At 42.1% G+C, this 27,756-nt stretch overlaps 2 protein-coding genes across 2 annotated transcripts; both read right to left on the minus strand.

Annotated features, from left to right (window-relative positions):
* Positions 1-2,083: 2,083 nt before the first annotated feature.
* On the minus strand, positions 2,084-15,770 carry NUB1 (negative regulator of ubiquitin like proteins 1). Its single transcript, XM_068175080.1, has 15 exons — positions 15,588-15,770; positions 13,317-13,434; positions 13,069-13,230; positions 11,747-11,805; positions 11,139-11,209; positions 10,212-10,394; positions 8,614-8,702; positions 7,549-7,655; positions 6,500-6,686; positions 6,028-6,135; positions 5,715-5,867; positions 4,691-4,837; positions 4,311-4,406; positions 3,380-3,572; positions 2,084-2,753 (listed from the first exon to the last, which is right to left on the minus strand). Exons 2-15 carry the CDS (start codon positions 13,431-13,433, stop codon positions 2,590-2,592), a joined length of 1,836 nt encoding a protein of 611 aa, XP_068031181.1. The 5' UTR covers position 13,434; positions 15,588-15,770; the 3' UTR covers positions 2,084-2,589.
* A 4,140-nt stretch (positions 15,771-19,910) lies between these two features.
* C1H9orf152 (chromosome 1 C9orf152 homolog) lies at positions 19,911-26,925 on the minus strand. The gene is given in 4 exon segments (XM_068175114.1): positions 19,911-20,047; positions 20,049-20,557; positions 25,244-25,476; positions 26,822-26,925. Coding segments are annotated over 3 exon segments (813 nt in total). The 5' UTR covers positions 25,473-25,476; positions 26,822-26,925; the 3' UTR covers positions 19,911-19,972.
* Positions 26,926-27,756: the final 831 nt, after the last annotated feature.

The raw sequence follows: 27,756 nt of genomic DNA on the forward strand, positions 1-27,756 counted from the left end.
TTATATATAGGGGGGGGGGGGTGTGTGGCCTAGCTGCAGAAGCACAGAAGTTCAGAATGGATGGAATAGGGGGAAAAACCCCCACATACACTTTTGGGAACATTTCTTGCCTTTCCCTCAATGCTGGGGTTGGAGCTGGGTATGTGTGAAGCGATCCTGTCTCCCACCAGGCACCCAAGTGCCAAAGCTCAGTTCCCCTATCAGGGGAGGGAGGGACCAGACACAAAATCACAGACTTAAGGGAAAGCAGGAATGACAACGAGCTACAAGCCCCGACTCAGCACTGCCCTGGTGGCACCAAAGCCTCCTGTTCTGACACCTTAACACTGTGTTAGTGGGTCAGACACATCACAGACCCTGCTCTCCTCTCCTGCTGAGCAGCTTGGGTAGTTCTTACCTGGCAGCATTCCACATCTAGTAGGAAACAGCATTTAAATTTTGTGAAATGCCTACCAAGAGACTGATTTGGGAGGTTTCTGCATCGTGCAGACCTAATTCCAATTAAACCTCTCAGGCTGGTCATTGTGGCTCAGTGGCACATGTCTATGAGCTGATGCTGGCTTGCCATGCAGCTGTTTGTGTTTTGCTTCTGAGGACATTAAGTAGGAGGCCTTTAGGAGCTGGACAGAGTTCCTCAGACCACCTGGGCTGTATTTTGTGTTTAAACTTCACACGCAGGACGTGAGACACAAGAGCCTGTCTGGGCACACAGCAGCTGCACATGCAGCCAGCAGAGAGAGATCTCAAAAAGTGGAATTAATGAGTCATTACCACTTCTGCCTGTTGCTAAACATATCACAGTGCCTCCAAATGCACGGTCAAAATTAACTTACAGCTTTCAGCCACTGCCTCCTGCTCTGCTGATCTCTTACAACTGCGCTGGCAGAGGTACATCATTGATGAATGGCTGCTCTGACAAGCACTGCATGTTATGATGCTAATTTTAAATTCCCCAAGGACAAACCTTCCCTTCTGAAGTTGCCGCTGCCAGTATGCTGTGCAGGCCACTTCAAAGAGGAGAACTGCTGCATGTGCAGCACAATGCTGCCTTCAGTGCATGCCCAGGGCTGGCAGCCAATGGCAGGAGGTTTGGGAAGGGAGGAGTAAATTTGTGTTTCCACCTCCTTCTTGTTAAAACTACATCCGTGACTTGTACGTTTTCAATTCTAAATTCTTATCTCTATTCTGTTCTGCATTTTGTCCAGGGGTTCCTCAGTGCTGGCCTGTAAAGAAAACAGGATATAATGGGTGCTGGGGCTGGTTTTCCCTCAGAAGTTCATACTGCTGGCTTTGGAAATCCTTCAGCTTTCAGGGTAGAGATACAAAACCATTCAATTTTTACAGCACTTGCCTTGATAGAGAAGAATAAAATACAAATAATTCCTTAACAGTGTAATCACTGCCTGGTTTTTGCTGTGTTTGGCTGAGGGAATCAGTATAAAAGCCAGTCCTGTGCTGCAGCCCGTTCAGTGCCCGCGCTGGAGCTGAGCAGTCACTCCGCAGGCCAAGGCCCTGCTCCCTGCAGCGCACAGCGGTTCATGCCCTCATTTCCCAGCCGGTAAGTGCCGGCTAAGGCGACACCGTCACCACACGGAGGGTTGATGTTCCGCCTGCAAGTGGAGAGCGCGGCCGCTTCCCTGCTCCCACCGGCTCCAGACGGGGCCTGGGCTCCCTCTACCGAGAGCGTGGAGACGTGGAAAACGCAGAAACCACGTCCAAGCAAAGCTGCCAGGCAGAGGAATGTCTGCTCCCGGCGCAGAGGAGTGCTTACACGGCGGGAAATGGATGTTACAAAACCACAGAAACCCCCAAATGCTTCTTCAGAACGCTGGAGCCGAACACAACTACTGAGATAGCACCGGAACCAAGCTCTGTTCAATAGCTCATTGCAGAATATCCTGTAATCCCCTGGAAATCCATCAGCCTTAAGCCACACACCTGCAGAAGTTAAACAGAGCTGCTTGGGGAAAGTGGCTATTTAGTTAGAAAAGGACATTCCAGTACCTCACTCCCCCAGTCCCAGGACAGGCCCTGCCAGGTAGCTCCCACTTTTTTAACAAAGCACAGAGGTCTCTCACCGAAGGCAGAAGCAGCACAGAGTTACCTTTATTGCCTGTGTAACACCTGTAAGAAGGGACAAGCAGAACACGGTATAAACTCATGCACAACAGATACATTAATGTCTCTTAGAAATCTTTCAGAAGAAAAGTTGGAAAGCTGATATACCTCTACAGCCTCATGAGCTAAGGTTTCTCATTTACAAACTCATGCTTTTCTTTTAAAGCTGGTATTTTAAAATGGTATAGAAATGCTTCTTTACTGAGTTAACTTATTTCACAATAAAAATATAGTTTAGTTCTATTAAATTTTCTTCTGAAAATAAACGTTTCTATTTTTCTATGACAAAAAATTACAATGTATCACAAATGTAGGCTTTAAGCAGAGTTACAAATAAGCAGGAATTAAGTATTCCAACTATAGTTTAATGGAATTCCAGGGCCTTAGTAAGAGATAAGCTGAAGGTGCATTTATAATCCAAACTCAATTTGACAAGGTAAATACACATAACTAAAGTAGATTTAATGGGATTTAGTGCTGCGGTACTTGTATATAGGATAAGTATTCATGAATTATCTGCTCTTCTTCCTCGAGTGTTAAATCCAGATAATCCTCTTCATGCTCAGGAATATCCTCTAGGATTTCATTGACTGCATCAGTCTCCATGTCTTCATCTGTTGGTGAACTAGAGGAACCTTCCAATAAAAAGCAGCAGCAGTGAATTCACCAATGAAAGAAGCTGGTGCCCTCTCCCTGTTTCACCAGCGTGGCTGCTCTGCCAGCCCCTTCCTGCACAACCACCTCTCACAATCACTCTGCAAAGGACAGAGGCAGGATGGCCATTCTTTATTATTTAAATGTGGTGTAGGGAAGCCTTTAATTATACAGCAGGGATCACTACAGCTCTGACAAATAACGAGAGAAAAAGTATGTGCAAGTTTCTTCTTTGTTAAGTGGAAAGTTACCAATTATGGTTCTATTCTGTAAGGGACATGATGAAGGAGTATGGGAGCAGGTCAGCCACCTGCAGAGCACAGATCTGGAATAAACTCCTTCGCCCTGCCCAGGACACCCTGAGTGTCACCTTTTCTCCTGGGCTGCATCTGCCTGCAGCTGGTACCTGTCTCCTCTGGTCCCTTTGTGGCTGTCACTGCAGGGAACAACAGCTGCCTTCCTGTAACTGTGTTCCCAATAACAACAGCCTGGAGCATTACTGCAGCCCTGTGCCCTATGCCACTATTTCAGCAGAAATTGCTTAACTATTTCCTACAAAAGCCAGAACAGCCTTCCCTTCCCACCCTGCTGGATGCAACATTCTCACCGGCAGACTCTGTGAGCAGGTCCTTGGAAGAAGTGGATTCCTCTGATGGACTGGATCCTTCTGAGGACAGCAGCAGTGAAGGGGGAAGAACTCCCCCATAATGAGCAAGGGTTTGGGAAGCCACGTGGATGTTCCCTTTAAAGACCTTTAAAGCTTGTTCTGCTGACTCACGGCTGAAACCCATGTACGTCAGCTGCAGGAGGGGAAAAAGGAATAATATAGAAAATCTGGGGAAATCGAAGCTCATCTGACACCAGGGTCTGACAGGAATCCAACTCTGCATCTGACAGTCACCCTCTCACACAGAGAAAAGTGCTGCATGCCAGGAATTCCAGGACACTGACTCTGGTTTACTGGAACAGTTAACAACAGGGCAGTGACCTATTAAAGGCATGGGGATGTTGAACAGGATCAAGAGGCTCTTGCCTAGTACCAGACCAATTCTTTTTCTGTTTTCAAGAGAAAACTTCAAAGCACTCCAGTGTATCGGGGGGGTGCATGTGTTTTTCCTAGGCAATACTGTTTTCTTGCCTGACATCAATTACACAGCCACTCTAACTACTGACGAGCTTGTCAGACAGCCTGTCATGAGAAATACACATTCCAACTCTGTCCCTTGAGCACTGCAGAGTTTAGAGACTTGAATAAATTTCTCATTTGCTGTCTTTTTTGGGACAGAGCATTACAGTGCCCACACTTTCCCTCCACATCCACGCATGACAGGCTGGTGCAATGGGCAGGAAGTACACACAAATTACAGTGACTTCATCATGAAGAGTGAGTGGATGTCAGACCCTGGAGTGTGACAGCCTGAGTGAACATGGGTCCAAGAATATTTGTACAGCTTTACTTCAGGAAAATCTGCTGTCTTCGCAAGCGCAACTCAGAAGCAAGACAACCAACTCACTAGAAAGCAAGTGGTCTAGCTTACTTGCTCAATACTTTCTTGGGAAACCTGAAACTGGTCCATGGCCATGGAATCATCATCATCTTCTTCCAAGAGTAACTCAGGATTGTCAAGAATAAACTGCAAGAAAACAGAGAGAGATTAGAATAGAGCAACAGAGGTACAACAGTCCTCAGCACAGTGGTGTATGCAGCCCAATGGTTGATATAAGCAAACCTCAGCCAACTCAAGTGATATCTGATTTACTGGGTCAGGAAGCGCAAGTTCAGACATTACAGTTCAGAAAAGGTAGCTATGAACTAAAAAAATGTAGACTACAGAAAATAAGAATCTGCTGAACAATTAAAAAAAATCCCAGGCAAATTTCTTTTGTACAACACTACTTCTACTGAAAAATCACTTGCCTTAAAGGCTTGGTCCAGGTTTCCTTGTGTCTTTTGAAGAGCGACCTGAGCAGCTCTCTCTGAGTAGCCCATACTTTTCAGGGTATTGATGTCCTCCAGTCGCCGCCTCCTTTTAGCTCTCTCCTCCCTCCTGATCTGAGCCTTTTCCTGCAAGAGCACAGACACTGCAAAGCTCACTGTGCATGGGAATGCTTCAACACATAGACTGTGCATGTAGGGTTTCTTGGATTTTTTTGCTTCAAGTTTGAATCTCTTGAGGAAAAGGCTTTTTTTTTTTTTTTTTTGTAAATACAGACTGTGCTGCCAGACACTCGTTCCTAAATAAAGCTGCATTTCCATGAGCCAGCCCTGTCGCCACACTTCCGCTCTGCAGTCAGATCTGGTGCCATCACAGCTATTCCAGGCCCTGTGTGGTAAGTGACAAACCCATTTGGCAGATGGGCCCACAGACAAGACTTGCCAAGGACAGACAGTCAGAACCGGGCAGGGAGCCAGGGAGTTCTGTTCAGTCTTCCCTCAGCCAGTTGGCTTTTCTGTCCACACTTCACTGTCTGAAGTCTAGAAGTGCCTCCTCAGCTTACCAAACATCACTTCAGATCTGGACAGCACTGTCTTCACTCACTCTAGCACAAAAAAATCTTTTTTCCCTCCTGGATCTTCCAAGTACAAAGCCACAATAGGGGGCAGCCCAGCCTGGGAGTGACAGCTTGGTGCTGGTGGTTTACTCCCCTATCACTGCTGAGTAGCAAACACTGGTGCAAAGCCTTTCTGTGTGGCTTTGTAGTGCAACCACAGGTCTTTGGGAAGCCACGTGGATGTTTTGTCCCATCTGTTTTGAGACAGAGCTTCCCCTGTTAGTGCATTAAATTTTGGTTTCAAACTTGTGCCAACACGTCCACCTGTCAGCTACACCAACAGTGCCAGAGCGGGATAATCCAAGTCCTTAACTCAGCGCCACACTACACACATCTCATGGACACCCCAGCTGAGGTGATCTGTGATTTAATGCTTTCACTGCCCTTACCTCTCTCCTGTTGGTGATTAGATTGGCAGCGTGCTCCACATTCCCGTGGCATGCTCGCAGGGCAAGGCGAGCTTCCTGCTCCGAGAATCCCAGGAGTGACAGGCGATCCACTTTATCAGGATCTATGGACAGCTCTCCGTACAAAGAGGATGCCTGGATATGGGAAGAACAAAAGGACACCACTTATACTGTTAAAATATAAACAAAAAATGCCTCCCCGTTTCTCTGAGTAAGCAAAGAACAGGTTCAAGATGGAACCCAAACTGAGGGGCTGGAGTGAAGGACTCCAGAGTTTTACCTAAAGGTGTCTTACCTTCTGAATGTACTCTGCAGCCTCCTTTTCTCTGCCACTGTGGTAGTGCCCAATCCCTTGAAGGAGGTAAAGCCGTAGAAATAAAACCTTCTCCTGACCATAGTTTCCCTAAGGAATTGTTTAGAGAAGGAGGGGGAATCATGTAGATAGAAGCATGTGGTAGAACACCAGTTCATTATCAACAGAACACTCTACACATTTAGAGAAGACGCAGTCAGGGCTTTGTGACACTCAGTGTGCAGATAAAGCACCACACCTAAACCCCTGATGATGTCTGTGCATATAAACACAGGTTTGCCATGACCTTTTTGCCAGGCCCAATGTCTTCCCTGTGCTGACAACTGCAGAACCAGGTAACAGGCTGATGATACACAGGAAAACTTTAAGCTTCTAAAAGCCAGTCTTGCAATACTTGAACAGTAACTGAATACATGTAGAAAAAAAATCCCACCCTAAGTCAAACCCAGCGTACTTTGATGTCAATAAGCCTTTCGTGGTTCTCCCCATAGCACCTCTGGAAGCATCTCTGTGCTGTGGACAGTTTTTTCTCTGCATCATCCAGGCAGTCCAGCTGCTCCAGACGGAAATAGCACCACACTATATCCAGCTGCAGCACTGCATAATTATCAACTGTGTTCAGCAGCTCTGTGCTACACTCACTGCAAAATAAAACAATTTTTTTTTTTTCTGGGAGAGGGTTGTTTATTTCCCCTCCCCCACACCACTTTTTAACATGCATAAAACAACATTAGAAGTGTGCACACTCAGGTTGGAGAAAGCACACTCTTTGCATCTGAGGCAGCAAACTGATGCCAGGGGAATGAGAATCAAATGCTGAACCCCCATTCCGTTCACTGACACACACGACTGATCCCAATGCTGCATCTTAAAGCATTACAGCAATAAAATGAGCTGTGGCTACTGTTTAATATGGCATCTCTAAAAGCATAATGGAATTAAAAAACCCTGTGTAATCTTTGGGAGAAACTGCCTCAGTGCACATGAACATGCTGAGAACTGTGCCCGTCTCCTTGCACACCCACACAGATAAGAAACAGACAGGAACAGTATTACTTTTGGGATCTCAAAAGAACAATTTAGGGCTCTGACAGCTGATAGGAAATGAATTTATTTGCAGAAGCCCTGGAATGGTTACTGACCTCAGCTATCTGCTCCACCTTTTACAAGAAATTATTACTTCACAGGAGCAACTGCAAATGAATATCCGTAACTGTCTCTCAAGCTAATGAAATTTATAACCTGGTACATGAATATTGACAGTTTCTGTTTATGTTGTTATGAAAGATTAACTTGCCCAGTGGCAGTATCTGTTTCAGCTGTTCTACATGAAGCCACCTGTCACTGCAAGTCAGAGCTTTATCTGCTCCTTCCCATCTGCAAGAGGGGGTGTGGAGCAACCCCAGGCAAAACTGGCCCTGATTTATATGCACAGGTAGAGGCTGTGCTGTTCCTTTATGGGCTGACAGTAAAGACAGACAAAAGGACTCAAAATGTTCTTACCAGAAGTGTTTATCAGCATCCAACAAATATGGCAGTGCTATTTCATATTCTTTCTTCTTCATTAATGCTCTGCCTTTCTCATGGTAACCCATAGCCAGCACAAGTGCCTAGAAAAACAGATTGAGACTTTTGACGGCACCTTCCCAAATCAAAGAGCTAAAAGGAAATATCCAAGTAATCCACCAGAGTCCTAGAAAAACACGACTGTATCAGTTCTGTGAGACCAGTGCTATCTCCCACTGCTTCACACTTTTCTCCCATCTGATAATGTCAGATATTGTCTAGTTAAAAGCAACGGATGTTACTGGCACATGAAATGCTGCACCAAGCTTACTTTAAGTATGCAACCCCAGAGAGGTTTTCAATGGTGAGTGATACAAAGCTCTGCATTTTTCTAGGTGCTGCACTTCCTAACAGCACCAAACTTGTTTTGCTTTGCTGTCACAATTATCTTGCAAAACCTAAGAATTCACCTCCTGAAAAACCCCAGAACTGAAAATTAAATTTTGAATGTGTTAGGAAAACACTCCTGCAGTGCAACAAATGAAAATGTAATAATAATTCTGGAGAGAAACAACCTGCAATATTTCCTCTGATCCTTGATCAATACTGATGAAATCTTATTCACTTGAACACTGGATGCTTTAAGTCTTCAGGAGAATTATTACGTTCAGCACTTCATCAGAACAGCATGCAGACTCATCAAGTTTACAAATGGAAATAAGGCCTAAGAAACAAATTACTTGCATGCCTTTCTAGGACACCCAAAATTTATAACAGGCACTAAGATCAACAAAATTAAAGCCTGTCTTAAACCCCAAAGGAAAATATGGACCACACAGGGGTCAGCTCCAGATTAGACTTGCAATGAGACCAGGAATCAGAGGTTGTCTCCAGTGACTGAAATATTCCCCACTACAGAGTTCTACTTCAACTGTATTTCAAACATCTAGTGGGCCCAGGGTTACGCCCCCAGAAAGTCTGGCTGTATTTCAATCCCATATTTTAAATATTTCACAGCTTTAAAGAGCCATCTTACTGGCATTGTAAGATGCTTTCACTTACTTTTTTAGCTTGAGGAGGAATCTGAATTGACCTTCCAGTTTGATTAGCTATATCTAGGTATGGGACAGAGTCTGCATCCAAGTACTCCTCTGGAAGATACAAAAAAGTTTAAAATTTAAACACCACCTTCAACAGAGCAACGCTGCTGCCGTAACATTATTTTAGTAATGCTGTTAAACAAAACAGCAAAAAAGAAAAAAATATCAGAACTACGTATAAAGGCAGCATGTGTGTTTTTCTGGATATACCAACCAACAGTGGCTCTGGCCAGGTAAACGTGAGGAACTTCTTGAAAGGTCACTGTGGTAAAAGCCTTGTGCATGCAGAAATTTAGACACAATATCAAAAGTTCCATGAATTTTAAACAAGTTTTATTTTGCAGAAGACGAAACACCTACATTTCACACAACATAGCATTTGAAATGATTTATCTATTAAAGCTAGAATATTTAAAAAATACAGCTGAGCATAGTTGATAAAGCTGGAAAAAAATACAGCTCAGTATTTTTCTTCCCCACATCTTTAATGCTTGTTATCAAACTACCAATTTTGTTTTCACTTCCATTTGATTTACAATGAAAAGATGATTCTCTTGTAGACAAAAGGCAGTTAAGGAAGAGTTTGTTGAGGTTAAAAGCTTCTGCCCTGTGGTTTCTCTCATGTGAAACAAAGGGATTGTTAAACCCTTACTGCACTTCTCACAGAACCTTCAGCCTGGGAGCCTGTTACAGACTCTGCTCTGGACTCTGGCATTGGCTCTAACTGACACTGGCGAAAACCAGAAAGAGACCCAACTCAGGATTCAATATTTGGGGTCTAAACCACCCCTTAAGTCCAAAAAAGCAAATATTTCTGTCATGTGTTCAAAATCTGATATTGTGGTAGGAAAGCAGAAGTCACCAGCTTTGAAGCTTTGTTCGGGTGTTTCTGCATTCGGCAGGAATTCGTGACCTGCTCAGCTTCACAGTTCCCTGCTTGTGGATTTGTGAACAATGGAATAGAGAAGTGATTTAAACTCACCACCAAGCACTGCAGTTCACAAATACAATCTCATTTTGAAGAATTATTACTGTCAAATTAACTATATCCCTTTAACTTAATCCACAGTTGCCAGGAATCAACATCCCAAGGGAATGAGAACACCACAGCCATGTTAGAGATGACAGTGACAAATGAGCTGCTCTGCACAAGGAAACCATGGTTACACACAGCCATAGCTAAACTACAAAAAAAAAAGTGTTTAATGACTTGAAACACATTGTGCACTGTGCTTTTGTCTACAACAAATCTAAGGCTTCTCACAAGTCATCAGTCCCTTAACTGCCAAGTGCTAATTAAATAATTGATTCATATTATATCCTTCTCAAAGTGCCAACGTTTTTTGTAGCATTTTAGTTGTGTAAAAATGGTGGAAAAAAAAAGTTTCAGCCAGCGTAAAATCCAGTTTTCAAGTAGGCAAAAACCTAGAAAAGTGTGAACTGAAATTCAGCCATGGTATAGGCACTTTTCCATGTTGAAAGGCCTCTGGGAATGTAATTTTTGATGCACAAAAATTAACTAACACCCAACTCCCCCCCCCACCCAACAAGCCCACTTACCTCTCTCTGCTAGAATTTCCAAACCCTTCTTAGTTCTCTGCATCTTGTCATTTATTTCTTTTTCTTTCTTACACTGAAGCTCTTCCTCCTGAACTTTTCTTTTGGTTTCCTCATCACTCTGTTCCAGTTGAAGCACCATCACTTTTGCATTGTGTGTGACACCCTGGTCTTCAAGGGTTTTACCTGCAAAATAGAGTGTGATTAATACAATTCAACTACTGGAACTACTGAAAGTGCAAGACTTGAGGACTCAGTCAAAGCCCCTAAAAATTACTGACACGGTCAGCAAAATTTAGAATCAGACTTGGGTCTTAAAAGTGCTTTTGAAGTGACTGGTATGTTTCTTTCCCTTTTTTTTTCCCAAAACATTAAAAAACCCCCATTATTTCTATTTCAGTTTATTGCTCTTCAGGCAAAAACTGCAATAAAAACATGTCCAGGATCATACACCACAAGAGTACAGGACAGAGGAACTGGGAACTGAATCCAAGTTCCTTCTGTCAGTTCTGTGGTTCTAATTCTGATATATTCCAGGGCCATCAGCTAAGAAAAAGCTGTATCATCACTTCCCACATGTCTGACAGGTTGAGCATGGGCAAAGCATTACAAAAAGTCTTTGAAAATGCTCTTATACAATAAGGTTTTTAAAGAAATTTAGAGTTTCTCTTAAATGTGCACTTTCAGTGTTTCAACGTTAGAAAAGGGGATTTTCTAACATTCATTACAATATTCCTTTAATTTATCTAATTTATTTAAGAATTTGGATTATTATAATTTAATACATTTCCCATAAATCAGAAACTGACAAATATAACAGCTGTTTTTTGGAAATCTCTGAAATTAATAGAGTTGCAAGGCAATTTTTCTTTCTGAGAAGCAGAAAACTAGAAAATTATCATAAAAGTATCTTTAACTAGAGATACATACCCAGATCAAGCTGCTTCTTATTTATGATTATTTTGACAGCATTCTCTTGTAATGCATATTCCTGTGCTATCCTGTGAAATAAATAATTTCATCTGTGAACATAAATTTTTAAGTTTATATAATATTGTTGTTTCAATAGCAATAAAACTTGAAAACAAGTGCTTATAAATGGCTTAAAGTTTTTGCTACAAAAGGCTGCTAGAAGTAAAATAACATCATCAGAGAGCTTAATGTACCATATAGGGAAAACCCGGGATACAAAAAGGGAAAAAGCAAAACAGAATAGAATATGATTTTTTAGGCTTAAAAACACAAAAGAAAGAGAAGGTCATGTTCACTGTTCAGAGGATCTGCCTGATTACAGACTTGGAACACTGGTACTTGCTGGGGATTTACACAGAACTGTCTTTTTCCTGTTTTCCATCTGTTAAACCACAGCTGTTCCCATGAAGAACTGCCCTACAGGGACACTGGACATCCTGTTCAGAGAATACATGCTAAGAAAAAGCTTAAATCAAACAAAAAGTGGGTTTGTTTGCCTTTTTTTTTAAATGCTCTGTGACAGGGTGGTGTCTCACGAGAGAAGCACAAAGGGTGATTGCACTTACTGGGATCTGAGCTCTTTGCCTGTGATGAACAGACTGGTCTCCAGCGGGATTTTCCTGCTCTGTAGTAATTATATTAGGTGGGGAAAAGAAAGAGGGAAGGAAAAGCATGGTATCAAGATACTTTGGACATTTTCTTAATTAACTGTCCTACAATGACATCTATTTTCCAAATAACAATCATATTTAGAGAGTTATGGCTGGACATACATAGTAATAGTTTCCAGTTCTGTACTTGTTATAGTGCTAAAAATAAGCATTATAACAGCAGGATATTCAGAATTAAATAAACCTAAATTCAGAACCAAACAATTTAAATTAATTTAATTATGCACCTCCAATCTTAACTGTGCTCTGCAATTATGCCACTCACCTGTGACTGGCTAAGTTATGATTAATTCCTATTAGTGTCTCTGGTCCCAGATTAGATAAACTGGAGTTTTAAATTAATTCATTCCCCTATTTGCCCAGCAGCATTATAAAGTAGAATTATGAAACTACTTGGTTGTTTTAACTGCATGGCAATCACTTAAAATTCTCTACCCTTTAGCCCAGGTAATTATTTTTCACCACAGGAGTATTTTGTGCGTGAAAATAGGAGTTGAAACCTGACTCTAAAAGGCAAAACTTAATTCAGTTCTCTGTTGGAGAAGCTTTTAGGAGCCTGCTCTAGAAGGCTGAGCGTTGGAACAGGCTGCCCAGGGAGGTGGTGGAATCTCCATCCCTGAAGTGTTCAAGAAACATCTGGAAGAAGCACTGAGTGCCATGGTTCAGTTGACAAGGTGGTGGTTGCTAGAGATTGGACTCAATGATCTCGGGGCTCTTTTCCAACCTAATGATTCTGTGACTCTGTAATTCTGTGGATCTTTGAAGGGAACAGGTGAGTGCCATCACAACAGAAAATCCTGCTTCTCCTTCCCAAGTTCAAGTGACACCAATATGCTGAATCAACCTTAGGTATTCTACAGCTGAAAAAATACATCTGTTCTTTATTGCTAATACAAGCAGTTATATGAGAAGGAATCAAATTGAAATAGACACTTAAATCTAATTTACTTTTCTTAACTGAAAGATTGTTTGCCATTAAATCCTAAAGGGAAAAATTACTCATCTCCTCAATGTTATATTCCTTTGCCATGGTATTTCCATATACCTGGGAAATTCAAATATGTAATTCCCCCAGTCCGTTTCTTTAATACCTGACACGGATCACTCCTACTGAACACCTGAAAAAGTTGTAGTGAAAACATCTGCACAGACACAGATCTAGAACTCAAACTTCAAAACAAAGCTACTTATGCAGACTTTTCTGCAGTGTTACTCACTTTTCTACGAGGCAGATATATATCAAGTCTTGCAATCCCAGTCACTTTAAAATTCTCATTTCCTGTCCCACGCTCAATTGCTTTACACCGTATTTCTTCAAGCATATTCTCTGCATCATTCTTATTGATATTCAGCTTGGATGAATATTTCTGTACAAGCTCCTGAGAAAATGACACGAAAAACTGGGAAAATGCACCAGCAGTATGACATGGAAGATGTATGACATCCACTCAGAGAAAATATTTACCTTCATCTCTTCACCAGCTTCTTTTTTTTCATTTGTATATGGTGGTTTCCATAGCTGAATTTTGTCCTCTCTTAAGCAGCTTGTCAGTTTTGCTATCAAATATTTCTTTTGCGCCATTCTTTTAAAATAAAAGCACAGTTGGAAGGGAAAAGAGAGAAAAATAAACAATCCTTTAATACAGCTTTCCTGTAGTAAGATATCCTGCTTTTCAAGAAGTGACATTTTCGAAGTCTGCAATAAATGATGAGTATAAAATTCATTCCATCTATTTTGGTGGGGAGGGCAAACTGAGGCCAAACTATGAGAAAAAATGGAAAATAATTGAAAAGAGGGTGAAATTTGGATCAGAGTAGGGATAATTTACAAGGGCCCTGCAATTTCAAGACAAATGAAACCTCTTCCTACCCCCTCATGTGGACTGGGATTGCAGTCTATGTATCAAAATTGACAATTCAGTTGTTCTGCCCTGCTCTGGATCCACCAATTCAGATTCAGCTCAGACAAAGCAGGAAACTCCGAGTTAATCAGCATGTCCCTGGGAAAAAACCCAAACACCCCAAAAAGCAGGGAAGGCACACAAGAGGGCAAGGGAAGGTGGGTGCAGAGATTTCAACAGAAAAATCCCAAACTCTAGGTGCATGATAAAGCATGGGAGAATTGTGGCTCTTGGACACTGGGAATCATAGGGAAAATGTCCTTTAAATGAGACAGAAAAGCATTGAAAATGTTGGCATAGGTGCACTAAGGTGGCCATGGAACTTGATTAATCAGTTTCACTTTTCTTTCAGAGTGGTTTCCATCTTTCATTCCTGTTTATTGGCACACAGCTCTCAGGAGAAAAGGGAAGAGTTCCCCCAGTTTCAAAAACGTCTCCTGGCTCAGAAAAACACTCTTTGAGGGGGGGAAAAACAGGCAAATATTCATTTGTGTAAGTCTACCGGTCAGCCTTACCTCAAGCCCAGTTTTACTGAGCTACAAAGAGCTCCCTGCCAGCTGCACTGACAACAGTGTCCCCTAAACAGGAGTCAGAGGGATGAAGTGGGCAAGTGCTCGGTTTAACAACCCTTCCAGCTGGACTGCTGCAATTTGCACAGTGTCTGTCAAAGCCAGCAGAGACAAACACACATTCTTTTTCCTGCTAGGATGCTGCTGCTATTATTTTAGAGCCAAGGCAAACAACGGCATTCACAAAGCTAAAAGTGACAAAGCCACTCAATTTTCAAAACATTGCACTGTAGCTAATAATGTAGCTGTCCCCCTTTCCCAAAACACACCAGGGAATTCTCATTAACAGCCTGTAACCATCATTTTCCCACTTTTAAGTTATGCTGAAGACCCATTTTTATAGCCATAATTCTGCTTAATATTTACAAAAAAAAAAGTTACTCATGGTTTTGGGTCACCCAGATAAAATTTAAAATTGCAATCCATGCTTAAGACTAAGAATTGTAAATACAGGTGACATTTATAAACTGGTCATACATCTGTTTATCAATACTGCAGCTTGGCAAGTTTGTGATTTCTAATTAAGCTACCAAAACAGAAAACATCACTGCAGTCTCCAGTTAAACTTATTCTTACTAACACTCTATTTGAAAAACAAACTTCTGCTTTCACAAACACAAAACCTATGATTTTACATGTAACATTTCTAACACTTAAAATAAATTCCATTACACCATCACTAAACTGCATTAGAATCCGCAGCAAAAACATTTGCGACTAACTCTTCCATCAGCTGTGGAACGCCACGAGCGCTGCAAACGCAATTCCACTTTCGGGGTGAGTTCAAAGGGACTTTCTCAAAACTCACTGGAGTACACAACGCGGTTATTTCCTCAGCAACGCTCTGAGCGCAAGACTCAGCTTTTGTAAATAAAATGCCACCCTCTAAGGCCAGTTTTATGTAAAATAAATCGGGTGGAGAAGTAAGATGAGTGACACAAGATGCAGCCACCAGGCTGGAAAGGCAAACGGCTGATGGAAGGAACAGGGGATTGTCAGAATGGCTGGCAATAAAGCAGGACACACCAATCTCCCCCAGCAAGGAGCAAAGCGCAGCCCTGACACGCTCCTCGGCGGCTGGCGGAGGGGAAGCGCCGAAGCAGCGTCACGAGCACACCCACAGGCACGGCAGCCCCATCCCCGCGGGCCCGGGCATCCTCATCCCTCCCCAGGAGCACATCCAGCGCCTCCCGTGCCCGGGCAGCGCCGCTACCGCCAGTCCCCCGCTGTCACCGCGGCGGTGTCAGCCCGGCCCCGGGCACCCACCTGCGCCCCGCGGGCTCGGCACAGCCGCCGCCGGGGGAAGCTCGGGGGAGGAGGCAGCCGCTCCCTGAGCGGCTTCCCGGGAGGGAGGGAGGGAGGGAGGGAGGCGAGGGCCGCTGTCCCTGAGGGAGAGCAGCGGGACCGGCTCCTACGGCAGCCCGGAAGGCCCAGGGAGCCGGGCGTGCCGTGCGTGAAGCCGCGCCCCGCCCGCCATGCCCGCGTCCTGCCCTCACTCGGAGGCGCCGGGGCGTGTCCGCCGCCGGCCGCGTTCCCTTCGCTGCGCTGTTCTGCGGTGGTTGGTCTCGGCGTGAGTTCAAGCCTAGTGAAAAGAAAGGAGTCACGGAGTCACAGCGTCAGCTAGGCTGGAAAAGAGCTCTGAGCTCATCGAGTCTGACGTGAAGGAACACCGCCATGTCAAGCAGACCGTGGCGCCGAGTGCCGTGTCCTGCCTTGCCTTAAACATCTCCAGCGTCTGCGACTCCACCGCCTCCCGGGGCTGCCATTGCCGTGCCTGCTCTTCCTTTCCATGAGGAAATTCCTCCAAATATCCAACCGAAGCTGCCCTGGCACAGCTTAAGGCTGTCATCCTGTCCCTGAGGAGATTTTCCCCATGGATCTGTGTAAGTGCCTCAAGAGGGGTGCCCAGAGCACGGACCAGGCTCTTCTTGGTGGTGCCCAGCAACAGGACAAGAAACGGGCAGAAACTGATTGTGAAAAATGCATATTTTATCAGTGGCTTTTCGCAAATATGAAATTGAATACCATATGTATTATGTTAATATTGATTAGAGGTGCTGTATTAACGTTTTAATAGTATGGTAAATGTAGTTTTGTAGTTAAAATAGAAACTATGTATGTGGGTTTTTTTTTTTTTTAAAGAATGAGATACTCGCTTTGAGAGAACAATCCCAAAACACCTAAATCTTCCAGAGAAGAGGAATTGATGGTTCTCTTATCAGAAGAAGCTAATTTCTCCAGGCCTTGCTCAGACTCGAAGACGCCGTGGGGATTAGAAGAAGTATTTGACATATTCCAGGCAGAGTTTCTTATTTTGAATAGAATGTATGCATAACCATGAAGTAATATGAATATGCAACAGAGTATGGTTTTTAAGGGTTATCCCTTTGTTCACAAGGCATGCTTATCGGGCTTAAGTGCCCGAGAGCATCTGGACGTCCGTAATTCTTTGCTTTTTATTGTCTTGTAACTGTCCTAACTCTAAATTTTTATTACTCTAATTCTATTACTATTTTTATAACTATTTTATTATTATTAAACTTTTAAAATTTTAAAAACCGAGTGATTGGCATTTTTCACACTGATGCACAGGAAGTTCTGTCTGAACATGAGGAAAAACTTCCCCCCTGAGCAGTGACTGAGCACTGAACAGTTTGCCCAGAGAGGCTGAAGAGTTTCTCTCACTGGAGATATTCCAGAAGCATCTGGACACAATCCTGTCCCACGTGCTCTAGGATGGCCCTGCTGGAGCAGGGAGGTGGGACCAGATGACCACTGTGGCCCCTTCCAACCTGACCCATTCTGTGGTTCTGTGAGACATAACCCGTGAAACAGCAGCTTACAAGCTCTAAGTGACATCCAGATGTTGGAAAAACAAATTAATTGTTGGTAGAATTGCTGTGTTAAGGTTTAGGGCTCAACATGTTTCAATGATCTCAGACCTTGGGGAAGGCTACCAGAGCTTGGGAAGAAGGAACGTTACTGATGGTGGACACGAAGAATGCAGAATTTACAGGCCACGAGATCTGGCAGAACTCCCAAGATAAGGAAGAAACAATTAAAACCAACTCAGTAACTGTTCTGAAATCAGCTCCAACTGGGTAGAAGGTAATTCTGGCAGGGAAACATCACAACTGACCCAAGAAACCCACAGACTCAAAAGATGAGAAAGTGCTTATTAGGATAAGTGAGAGAATCATTAACCAGGAGAAGATAGAATACTAATTAAGAGAAGAACTATCCAACTTGTAGCAGATGAACAATAATGGCTTTGTTTGCTAAAATGTATAAATAGTGAAAAGTTTTGATAGTGGGTGTGCTTGATTTGTGGAAGACCACCAGCACCCAGGCTTGTACAACTCTGAAATAAATAATGTCTCTCTCAAGTGTGTAATTATTGGCTTTTTGCATGCACACTGGTTAATGTGACAACAGCAGCACCTTCTGGCTCCAGACTATCTGATGGCTCATCCCTGGGATGTGGTGGGGGTCCCCAAGGCTGCCTGAGGGACTGTCCCTCCAGGAAAGGCTGTGGCTGGGTTGGGGGTGAGTGTTCTGCAGCCATCCCACATCTGTCACCTCCATGTGTATGAGGCAGAGATGTGCAGGTTGGGTTTTTCCTGTATTTTTTTGAAGGCAGCAGTGTTGCAGGTGAGATTTAGCGTGGGAGTTTGTATTTCCCCATCAGTGGGGGAGGGCAGGATCTTGCCTGGTTGTGGGGCTGCCAGAAGTTAACCTGGGTTCAGAGACTGGGCTGGAAGAATACATGAGGGGTGTGGAAAACCTGGTGCTAAACACCACCTGAGGCTGACTGTGGCTTAGTGTCACTTCCAGTCCCCAAAATGTCTGGGAATGGGAGCAGGGAGAAAAGCTTCAGGGATTTGGCTGTACAACATGGGCTGCTTAATACTGTGTTTTGTATTTGAGGTCCTCAGGGGGTTGGGGCTTGTTCCTGGAATGTTTTTTGTGCCTGTAAAAGACAAACTTTTCTTTTAATGGGTAACACCAGTTACAACTCATGTGGGCTAATTCTTACATGTGACCAGCAGCATGCTGTCCCAGCAGCAAAGGGATTTCATTCTGCTTTACTCTATTTTATTTATGTGTGACTGAAATAATTGCTCAGCAGTGTGATTTATTCTAGAATGGATGGACCTGCAGGGCTGTCCTAACATTTTTCTTAGGAAGTCAGGCAAACAACCATAAGGGTACTGTTTCCAGCTTTGGAAATGGGAATCTCAGAAGGATCATGGGCTTGTGAACAAGACACTGAACTAGAATTTCAGGATTCCATGTTCCCCCATGTGCATAAATCAGTAAGGCTTGCCTACTGACAGAGTAAATTTGCTTTATGGCAGTCTTCAGTGTTTGAAACTTGACTACATCTGTGGTAGCAGTGATGAAAGCTCCTGCCCATGATGGCCAAACATGAGGAAGTTAACAGGAAAGGTTTTGCAGATCAGGTGCCTTTCAGAAGTGGGACTTTCTAGTATTTGAAGTTTTAGGCTTTTTTCTTATTTTTCCGTTTCATTTTCACTACAGCTGCTTTAGGAAAAAAACCTGTAATTTTCTCATTAGACAGTTGTGTGTGTGTAATATCCCAGTCTCTTGAAATGTTAGTATAGCAACTTTTCTCATAACTGAAGCTACTCCACTAACAAATGAAAACTTTCTGAAAATGCTCCTTCATAAGGTCTTTGGAAATTAAATTGGAAATTAAGTCTCCAAAGGAAAAATGCCTGTTCTAAATTAGTTCCAGTCAGTACAAAGCACAGTAATATGCTAGAGAAGCCTGAGGAAAGGACAAAGTGTTTGTATGAAAGAGTTTGCAGACGAGTTAGTTACTTAGTCCATGCATAAACCTGCACTGACTTTAAAACCAAGGTTTTCAAGGTCCATGTTTAATTAAGATAACTAAATCAGTCAAAGGACAATGAAGATTTTGAAGTATTTCCTTCCAGGTAATTTCTTGTTTCATGTGGACTAATTGTTATCTTTTATTTTTCCCTGATCTATTAGGTATATCTATTCTTTATCTTATTTCCCCCCTTCCTAATCCTTCTTTAAATACTTTAACTACTGTGAAGAAAAAAAAACCAGTTACTATGATGTTCCATGGCTACCCAGTATGAAATAAGGAGGCATTTCCCATCTCAAATTTTTGTGAAAACTACAATTGAAAAAGAGACCTGTCTCAGCACTTGCAGCCAGAAGTGGGTGATACAAAGATCCTGTTTGTGTCATTGAAAAGCACCTGCAAGAGAGGATTTCCTCCCTCTAAAGATCTTGCAGAAGGGGAGACCTCATTAGTTTTCTAATGAAACACTGGGGATAGATGGGAAAAAAAAATATATTATGATAAAATTTATGTATCAGAAAGGAATTATATTTACTAAGTCTCATTACAGCAATAGAAATGAGCAGAGGTTTTATTAATTGATTTAAAAAATACATCAGAAATTATCTTGAATATCTTGAAAGTGAATGGTGAAATCATATGTTCAAAATTGTAAAGATATTAAAGATTATATATAGTCAGAATCTTCCATGCCTAATAATAGCAGTAAACCCTCAGTAAGTTGATCTGTGTAACTAGAAGGACTACTTTGCTATTTTAAGTTTTAGTCAAGGTTTTGACTAAGTTTTAGGTATTACAGAATATCCTCATGGTGAGACATACAACCCAAGCCTCCTTGCAGCTTCAGAAATTCTGGGCCCTTTCCTATTTGGGAAAGGGTAAAAGTTCAGTTTGTTGCAGGCTGGCATGCATTTTGTAGCAGAAATCTGCTGATGTGCCCAAAGTGCTGCAGTGGGTGATTTCAGAGGAGGCTTTTGGCAGGAGCTGTAAATGTTGCAGCCGTTCTCTTTGCTGAGACTGTTCAACACGCTTGCACTTCCCAGCTGCCCGAGCTCCGACAGTTCACTTGCTCCTGCTGGTTCCTTGGTCTGTGGTGTGCCATTTCCCTTTGAAATCAGTCTCTGGTTGTCAAAACTCCATGGTGTGCTGTTGCAGTGGGAGAGATCCCAGGAATCTCCTTGTCCCAGGGCCTGCCCCAGGCGGTGACTTCCCAGGTGGACGCGCCATAGCAAGTCATCTTCTGAGTCGCCACCGTTCATTGTCGCCAGTGTGACCTTTCTGACAGGGACGTCTCCTCTAAATGACTTTGATCTTTTAACTTTCTTATTAATTAGCACAGGGTTGATCATTGATTCTGGCAGAAGAGATTCATGTCCACCTGCAGGAAAAATGCATTTGTGCACGTTACTATGGTGGCAAAAATCAAGGGTGTGATTTCAGCAGCATTAACTCATCTGAAAAGCTTTAACATGAGTTTTAACTGCTCTTTCTTTCAGTGGCTGAGAGTAGTGCAAGTTCTTTTGATGCCAGGTTTAGGAGTAGAATTACTTCATGCTTACTGTTGCTGTTCTGAGGGCATAAAAGGTATCCTAGTTTTAGTCAAATGAAAATGGAAATTTATCAATATTGATCTAACTGGTACTCTAAGACTCATTAACAGCACAGATTGAGAATTGACTTTCAGTAATGAATTGCTTGTAAGCAAAACATCTTGAGGTGAGTAGGGACTTGCTCAGTGTGTTGGCAAGTGCTGTAATCTGAAAGACAAAAATGTTCAGTTTGATACTGTTTGAAGTTTGTATTCACAGCTTAATAATATTGTGAGTATTTCCAGATGAAACAAGTTGTTGAATGCCTTCTTTTTCACAATGAGGGATCATTATAGGCTTGTATTTTAATATTTTACTGCAATTTTACAGTTCCAGTCAGTATAAATTGTGTAAATAGCTTATCACACTAGCATTGCCTGAATGATAGCTTAGAGGAATCTACTTCCTCTGTGAATGGTATAGAGTAGCTGTAACAGTTGGAGAGATTCTGGTCTCCTTTTTTTTATTCTTCTACCCCTATAGCTTAATTTCTAAAGCACTATGAAAGTTCCTGTTAAAAATATTTAAGATATTAGGGACAGAAATGCTAATGCTACTTTAATTACATATAGGAGTCATCAAATTGCTGGACATGACTGGTTTCCTGTGTTTTGGGAATGAACAGAAACAGATCTATTACACTAAAGATAATTCGTTGACACTACTTAAATATACTTCAGTTGGTATAAATATAGCTTAAAGTAGGAGTTGTACAGAACGCCTTATTTACAGGGTTGACTTGTAGTGACTGTGTCTGTTGCAATCTAAGTTCTGAAACACATTAAAGGGAGAAAAGTAGACATAAAAGAGTGCTGATCATATTTTGAGTGTCTCCGAAAAACTGTTCTAAAAGAATTGTAACCCTGAATTTGAAATTAAGCTAGTTTGAGTAGGAGTAGGCAGTTTTTTGCCTGCACAAAAATCCAACAGCACAACATCTGCTTTATAGCTGCCTTTTGTGTCATCTTTACAAATAAGTAGTAGGAGATGTGAGACCCAGCTGATTCACTGGCAGTAAATGAACCTGTACAACAGGGATTTTGCTACGCAAGGGCTTTCATTGCTGCCTTTCTCTCCCACTGCTGAAACAACAACCCCAGCATAGTATCACAGAACTTTTTCTGCTCCTTGGACATGAAGGGTTGATCTGATAAGAGCTGTTTTGCAGCATGGCTGGGAGGGAGAACCATGTCAGACCACATTGGCTCTCATGCCACGTTACTGGGAGAAAGGAGACTGAGGCACGTGCAGAGCTTTGAGATACAGGTGTTTGTGCATCCATCTGTACAGTGAGTTGTGTTGATAGAATTTCTTAGGGTGACCCCACTCAGGAACATAAGAATACACAGTTCTCTACCATGCAACAGTGAGAATCAAAGTTATGACTGGACCTCATCCAAGAAATAAAGCTGAATGCCTATTTCTTATCCAAGAAATAAAGCTGAGCTTGGCTGGCTACAGAAAGGTCCACGTGCAAATCAGGGCCCTGTGGGTTCTGCAAAACAGCACAGTGTAGCACCAAGCTGTGAAAACCAAGGCTTGTTCTCTGTATGTGAGAGAAAAACCAAGAGAGAATGGAACTGAGAGACTGAGGTGAAGCACCTTTGCATGTTTTTGTGGTGTTAACTGTGCTCTTGGCTGGACGGACATTGATAGGCAACATCAGAACATCCAGAACCTTATGAACTGGTCATCAGAATAATTGTGATCTGTCTTGAGTTGATCAGAAAGTTCAGGGTGACAAATCTAGTCCAATTTTAATAGTGTGCACTGGTTTTGAGTTCAAGGTTGATTTGATTCCTTACTTGGCTACAGGTGCAGCACACAAAATTGAGCAATGACCTTGGATGGAAACGCGATAGTCCTGAACCACTGGGCATTGAATTAACACACCTCCAGCACTGTCCAAACTTCTCAAGAAAGCTGCAATTATACAGACCTTTCTTTCTGTTTGTTTTTCTGTCTTTTTTTTTCCTCCATGTAAATTGTGTATTATAGCCTTGTTGCACTGTTGTTCACAATCTGGCCATATCCTGTCATCATTAATAGGTTCTAGACTTTTAATTAATCATTAATAGCTTCCAACTTTTAAGGTTCCAGAGTGGAAAAAGTTAATTTTATCTCAAGTTAGCTTGGGAGATACTTGGAAGAGATTTCTACAGTCAGAGCCCCAGTATTTATTCTGTTGTGACTGCATGTGCTGAATACTCCCACTTAATTCCTAAAGTAAATACTGTTTTTCAGCTTCTTAGCCAATAAATAATGAATGCACTGCTGTATTATCCCCTAACTGGTGCCTTTCAAATCTTGTCATGGTCTTTGTTCTCAAATAATCAGGAGTGGGCAGAAGCATGAATGTGGCTGTGTATACTGGGGAAGAAACAGAACAAAGTTGTTTTCAGGTATCTTCTTGGTTACTAACCCCTGTCCAAAAACCAGAGAAGTTAGAAGGTCTTAAATTCTATTTAAAGGTCCACGATTTTACAACTCCTGCAGACAGAAAATGACATACAAAGCTAAAAGTCCTCTGGAAAACTTGGAGTTACCATTCCAGCTGTGGTGCAACAAGCCTACAGTGCTCAAAATCCCTGTGGTTCCATGGAAGGACAGCTGCTCTGCCAGGCAGGAGCAAAGCGGGGTTTTACTGGTGGGAACAAAGACCTTTGGCAGGGACTTTTAAGAGTACGAGGGACTGGAGGTGTTCTCTTTCCATGAGGGTTTGTGTGTCTGGCCTTTGAGGTTTTGTGTGTGTGTGTGGGGTTTGTGGTGATGCTGTTGTTGTCACCCCTTTCCCAGCACAGCCATAATTTTACCCTCTAGGTAGGGAAACAATTTCCTGTCAGCACAAATCACTGATACATACATGGAGTGCCTTTTGGAACTACCTGGAATTTCAGGCTAGTGTAGGGCAGTCCTGGTTCATTTCTGCTCCACATATTCCTGAAAACTGATGCATGTAACAGGTGCAAAGTGCTGAGCCATGTAATAGGTTTTCCCAGCTTCCACAGGAACGTGTCAGATAAACTTTTAGGACCTTGAGAACTCAGTATAACAAAAAATGCCCAAATTCTAACAGTGATATGAATTCTTTCCACACAGGTTGTTTGAAGACAGAAGTTAAGTGCAGCAGGTTATGTGGTTTTGTGAATGTTTGGGGAATGTGCATGTGTATAAAAATATTTGTATGTGGATTTTTAGCCCTACTGTATTTTAACTCCTCAAAATATCTGCAGTTTAACTTTCTTACATATTTTAATCTTCAAATGGCCTTGCAAAAAATCTGCTGTAATAACATTCATTATATTTGAAACTTCATTTTAATTAATCTCAATAAAGACTTCTGCTCCCTTTCTTTAACTAACAAATTTTTGCTTTAACTGATTAGATGGGCTAGTTTGTCATCAAGTTACCTGCTTTTTGATATCTGATAAAATAAGCTTGTATATATATTCCTTTCTTCATCACAGAGATTTAAATTCTTTTAACATGAGAATTTCAAAACATTTGGATGAAAAAAAATTGAACAAACAAGTCTGTTGTTCATAATTACATGTTTTTTTCTAATTGTTTTGATCATGAATTCTGACACAGCCAAATGCTAGAACTGCTTAGAAATATAGAGGAAAATGTAAAGAATGAAATAACTTAAGTTCTACACTTGTTGAGCTGAATACTAATATGAAGGGTGAATGAAGCATGCGTTTTTAATTAAAATTAAATTCAGAAGACAACTTCATTTGTCGTCTTAGTATTCTCAATATCACTAACTTGGAAAGCTAATGCATCAGTGTGGTATTGTCAACAATAATCTTACAAAAAACTTTAAAATAATTGCAAGTTTCTTATATAAAATCTGTTTGACATGACAGGTAGATGAGTGATACATATTCTTACTTGTTTTTCTATTCATACACTTTCCAAGCAATAGGCACTGATAATACTTTCAAAATAGGATCTTTTGTTCAAAGCTCTTAGTTACCCACCATGACTTTTAATTAAAGTTATATTTTAACAAAACCCCAACTTGTGCTTGTTACTTGATATTTGCCATTGCTTCCTGTAATCTTTCTTTACACAGAAAAGGGAAAAAGATGGAAGCATTCAAAAGAGCAGAAATATTACAGAATATGTTGCACAAATACACTTTCCATGGACATGAAGAACATGGTTATTGTAAGGGTTACTATTTATGTTTAGAACTTTATTTTACTGATACATAAAACCTGTAATACCTTACCTCAAATATATTAATCTGTTTCAAATACATAATAATATTTCACTGACATGAAGCTTATTGATATAAATATAAAACCACCTTTCAGCAAAATGAATAAAACCCCAAAATGACAGAAAAGAAATTTACTTCTACTTCTCTTGAAGCTGAACACAAAAAGAACAAACTAGATGTTATTAAAGATTTAAAGAGATAATCTTTACATAACATATGCATTTTTTTCCTACAAATAGAAACGTACCTGTTTTATATACAATAATGTGTGGTTGCAGTTTTTGCTTCTGTTTTATATGGTCATACTGCTCCTCAAGTATGCTTACATCCATCCTGGTGAGCTTCTTATCACCATCTGAAACCTGTGGCTCTGAGCTATGAGTCACTGAAAAAATACCCGTCACGTATTTGTAAGCCTTCACCATCTGTTCCAACAAGGAAGAAAAAGTCAAGCAGAAGCAGGACATTTCCTTCATTGTGCTGGCAAAAGAAGCAAATCAAGTGTGAAGCATCTGGAATCTTCCTAAATGAAGGAGTAACTTTCTTCCAAGCACAGTGACTTGTGTCAGGATCTGCCTGGTCTGCACTGGAGCTGTGGATGTCACTCAGGTTCTTTTCATGCCGAGTTCCCCGGAGCTGCTGTGTACAAGAGCTCAGGATCAGGACTGCATAGCTGGATTTAATGTTTACTTAAAGTTGTGAGCATATGAACCTTTGCCAAAAAAAACAGTGAAGCACAAACCCTCGTTGAACACAGCCAATCGCAGAAAATGCTGGGTAATACTGGTTTATGTAGCAATGCTAATTCTTAAAGGCATGCTGTTGTGGAGGCATCCCCGGGCCAGGAGTTCCACCTGGGAAATATTTTTCTTTTTTCCTGTGTATTTTGTGTCTTTCCCTCCTGTTCTCTGTACCTTCACTTTCAGTTGTATTCTTGCTGACACTTCTCGGGGCAGTGGGGTGGGAGGGGAGGATTTATCAAGCTTTCATACTTTTGTGTTTATTGTTGCCTTTCAAATAATGTGTTAAAAGTATTCAGGCCTGGATGCAGAGTCAAAAAAATATGGGCCAACAACACTTGGAATTGGGAAGCTGGAGGCAGGAACGCCTTATTCTGACTCATTCAGGACTTCAGATGTTCTATAAAATGAAATAAACTACAGAAATAATAATTTTGTTGATGAGAGCTGAGCAAACTTTTAAAATGCATGGTAAGCTAAATTTTAAAACTTAATGTTAACATTATTATCTCACAATGAGGCAAAAATTTGAAAAACATGTGGCTTTTGATCGTATCAGGTAAAGTATAATGCTTTGCCTGGGCTGTGTACTGCAAGTTATTACCCCTGAAATAGGTCCATCAAGGGCCCAAGACAGTAGTATGTGAAAAAATTATGCAGTTAAACTGTGGTTTTAATACAATTGTGCATCTGCTCATTCTCATGCAGTGGCACATTTTTGGTAAGAGTTTAAAAGGACTATCTCAAAACTAATTTGAGTAAACAGTTGGGTATTTCCTAAGAGCCACTTTGAATGCAAGACTGAGGTTTTGTAACTAAAATATCATCCTCTACAGACAATTTACCTTTTGTGTGGCGCAAACCAAGTAGAGAAATAAGCCTTGAAAGCCAAACTGTTGATGGAAGGGGCAGAGAATTGTCAGAATGGTTGGCTAGTAAATACAGGCTTGTAACAAAGACAAGGAGGAAAGGCACTGGGCACAGCTCTGACACATCTCTCGTGCCTGGGGGAGCGGAGGCACCAGAGCAGCGTCCTGTGCATCCCCCTGAGCCGGGATCGCCCCACAGCAGCTCCGGGTACCCACCTGCACCCCACGGGATAGGCACAGCCTCCGGGGGATGCTGGGGGATCCAGCCGGCTGCTCCCCGAGCTCCTTCCCGGGAGCAAGGCGAGAGCTCCTGGCCTTGAGGCCAAGGCTCCGGAGTGGCCAGGGTGGGGCTGCGGGCGCAGCAGCAGCAGCTTCCCGTGGAACCCTGGGGACACGGGAGCCAGGCGGGCACTTGTCACAATGGACAGTGTGATGTATGGCCAGAGGAAACAGCAGTGGGTTCCTCGATGGTTTTTTCTGGGCTTCGAGTCCTGTGATACACTTAGAACTGTGAATCTCCTGTGCTTGGTGTAGGCTCGGGTGGGTCTGTGCAAACATCTCCAGATGTGGTAGCCTCCATCAAGCACAACAGAAGTCAGAGAATATCCTGAGTTGTGAGGGACCCACAGGGATCATCAAGTCTGAAGTGAATGGTCCATACAGCGATCAAACCCACAACCTTGCTGTTATTAGCACCATCCTCTAACCCACTGAGTTAAAGTCAGTGGAATTGTAGGGAAGATTAATGGTTTGAATTTGTCTTGAGTGAAAGAAAATGGTGGTTTCTCTTAGAAGTGGGTAACACTTTGTCATTTTGGATAACAGTGTCATTTTGACAATAGGCTTTTATTTATCCATTGGTCTCTTTTCAAGATACCTTGTGAGGGGATGTTTTATTTTTCTGGCTGAAAAGAGTTTGTGTCTAGAAGGACATAAAGCACAGCTGTTAGACTGGTAATAACTGCTCACTTATGAAAACTTGCACAGGTTTGTGGTGCTGTTTTGGCACAAGACAATTTCATAGAATCATGGAATGTTAAGGGTTGAAAGGGGCCTTAAGGACCATCTTGTCCCAACTCCCCCTGCCATGGGCTGGGACACTTCCCGCTAGATCAGGTTGCACTGCCAGGGTTGGGGAATACCTAGCCTCC

This window comes from Anomalospiza imberbis, chromosome 1 (genome assembly GCF_031753505.1).
Source record: "Anomalospiza imberbis isolate Cuckoo-Finch-1a 21T00152 chromosome 1, ASM3175350v1, whole genome shotgun sequence".
Taxonomy (NCBI): domain Eukaryota; kingdom Metazoa; phylum Chordata; class Aves; order Passeriformes; family Viduidae; genus Anomalospiza; species Anomalospiza imberbis.

Bases quoted from the DNA above. Each gene is read 5' to 3' on its own strand.
- NUB1 (XM_068175080.1), bottom strand. From the start codon at position 13,433: ATGGCGCAAAAGAAATATTTGATAGCAAAACTGACAAGCTGCTTAAGA. The intron at 8,703-10,211 runs GTAAGTGGGCTT...TGTATCTTCCAG, and splicing joins GGAAATTCTAGCAGAGAGAG to AGGAGTACTTGGATGCAGAC. The intron at 6,687-7,548 runs GTAAGAACATTT...TTTATTTTGCAG, and splicing joins GATGCTGATAAACACTTCTG to TGAGTGTAGCACAGAGCTGC.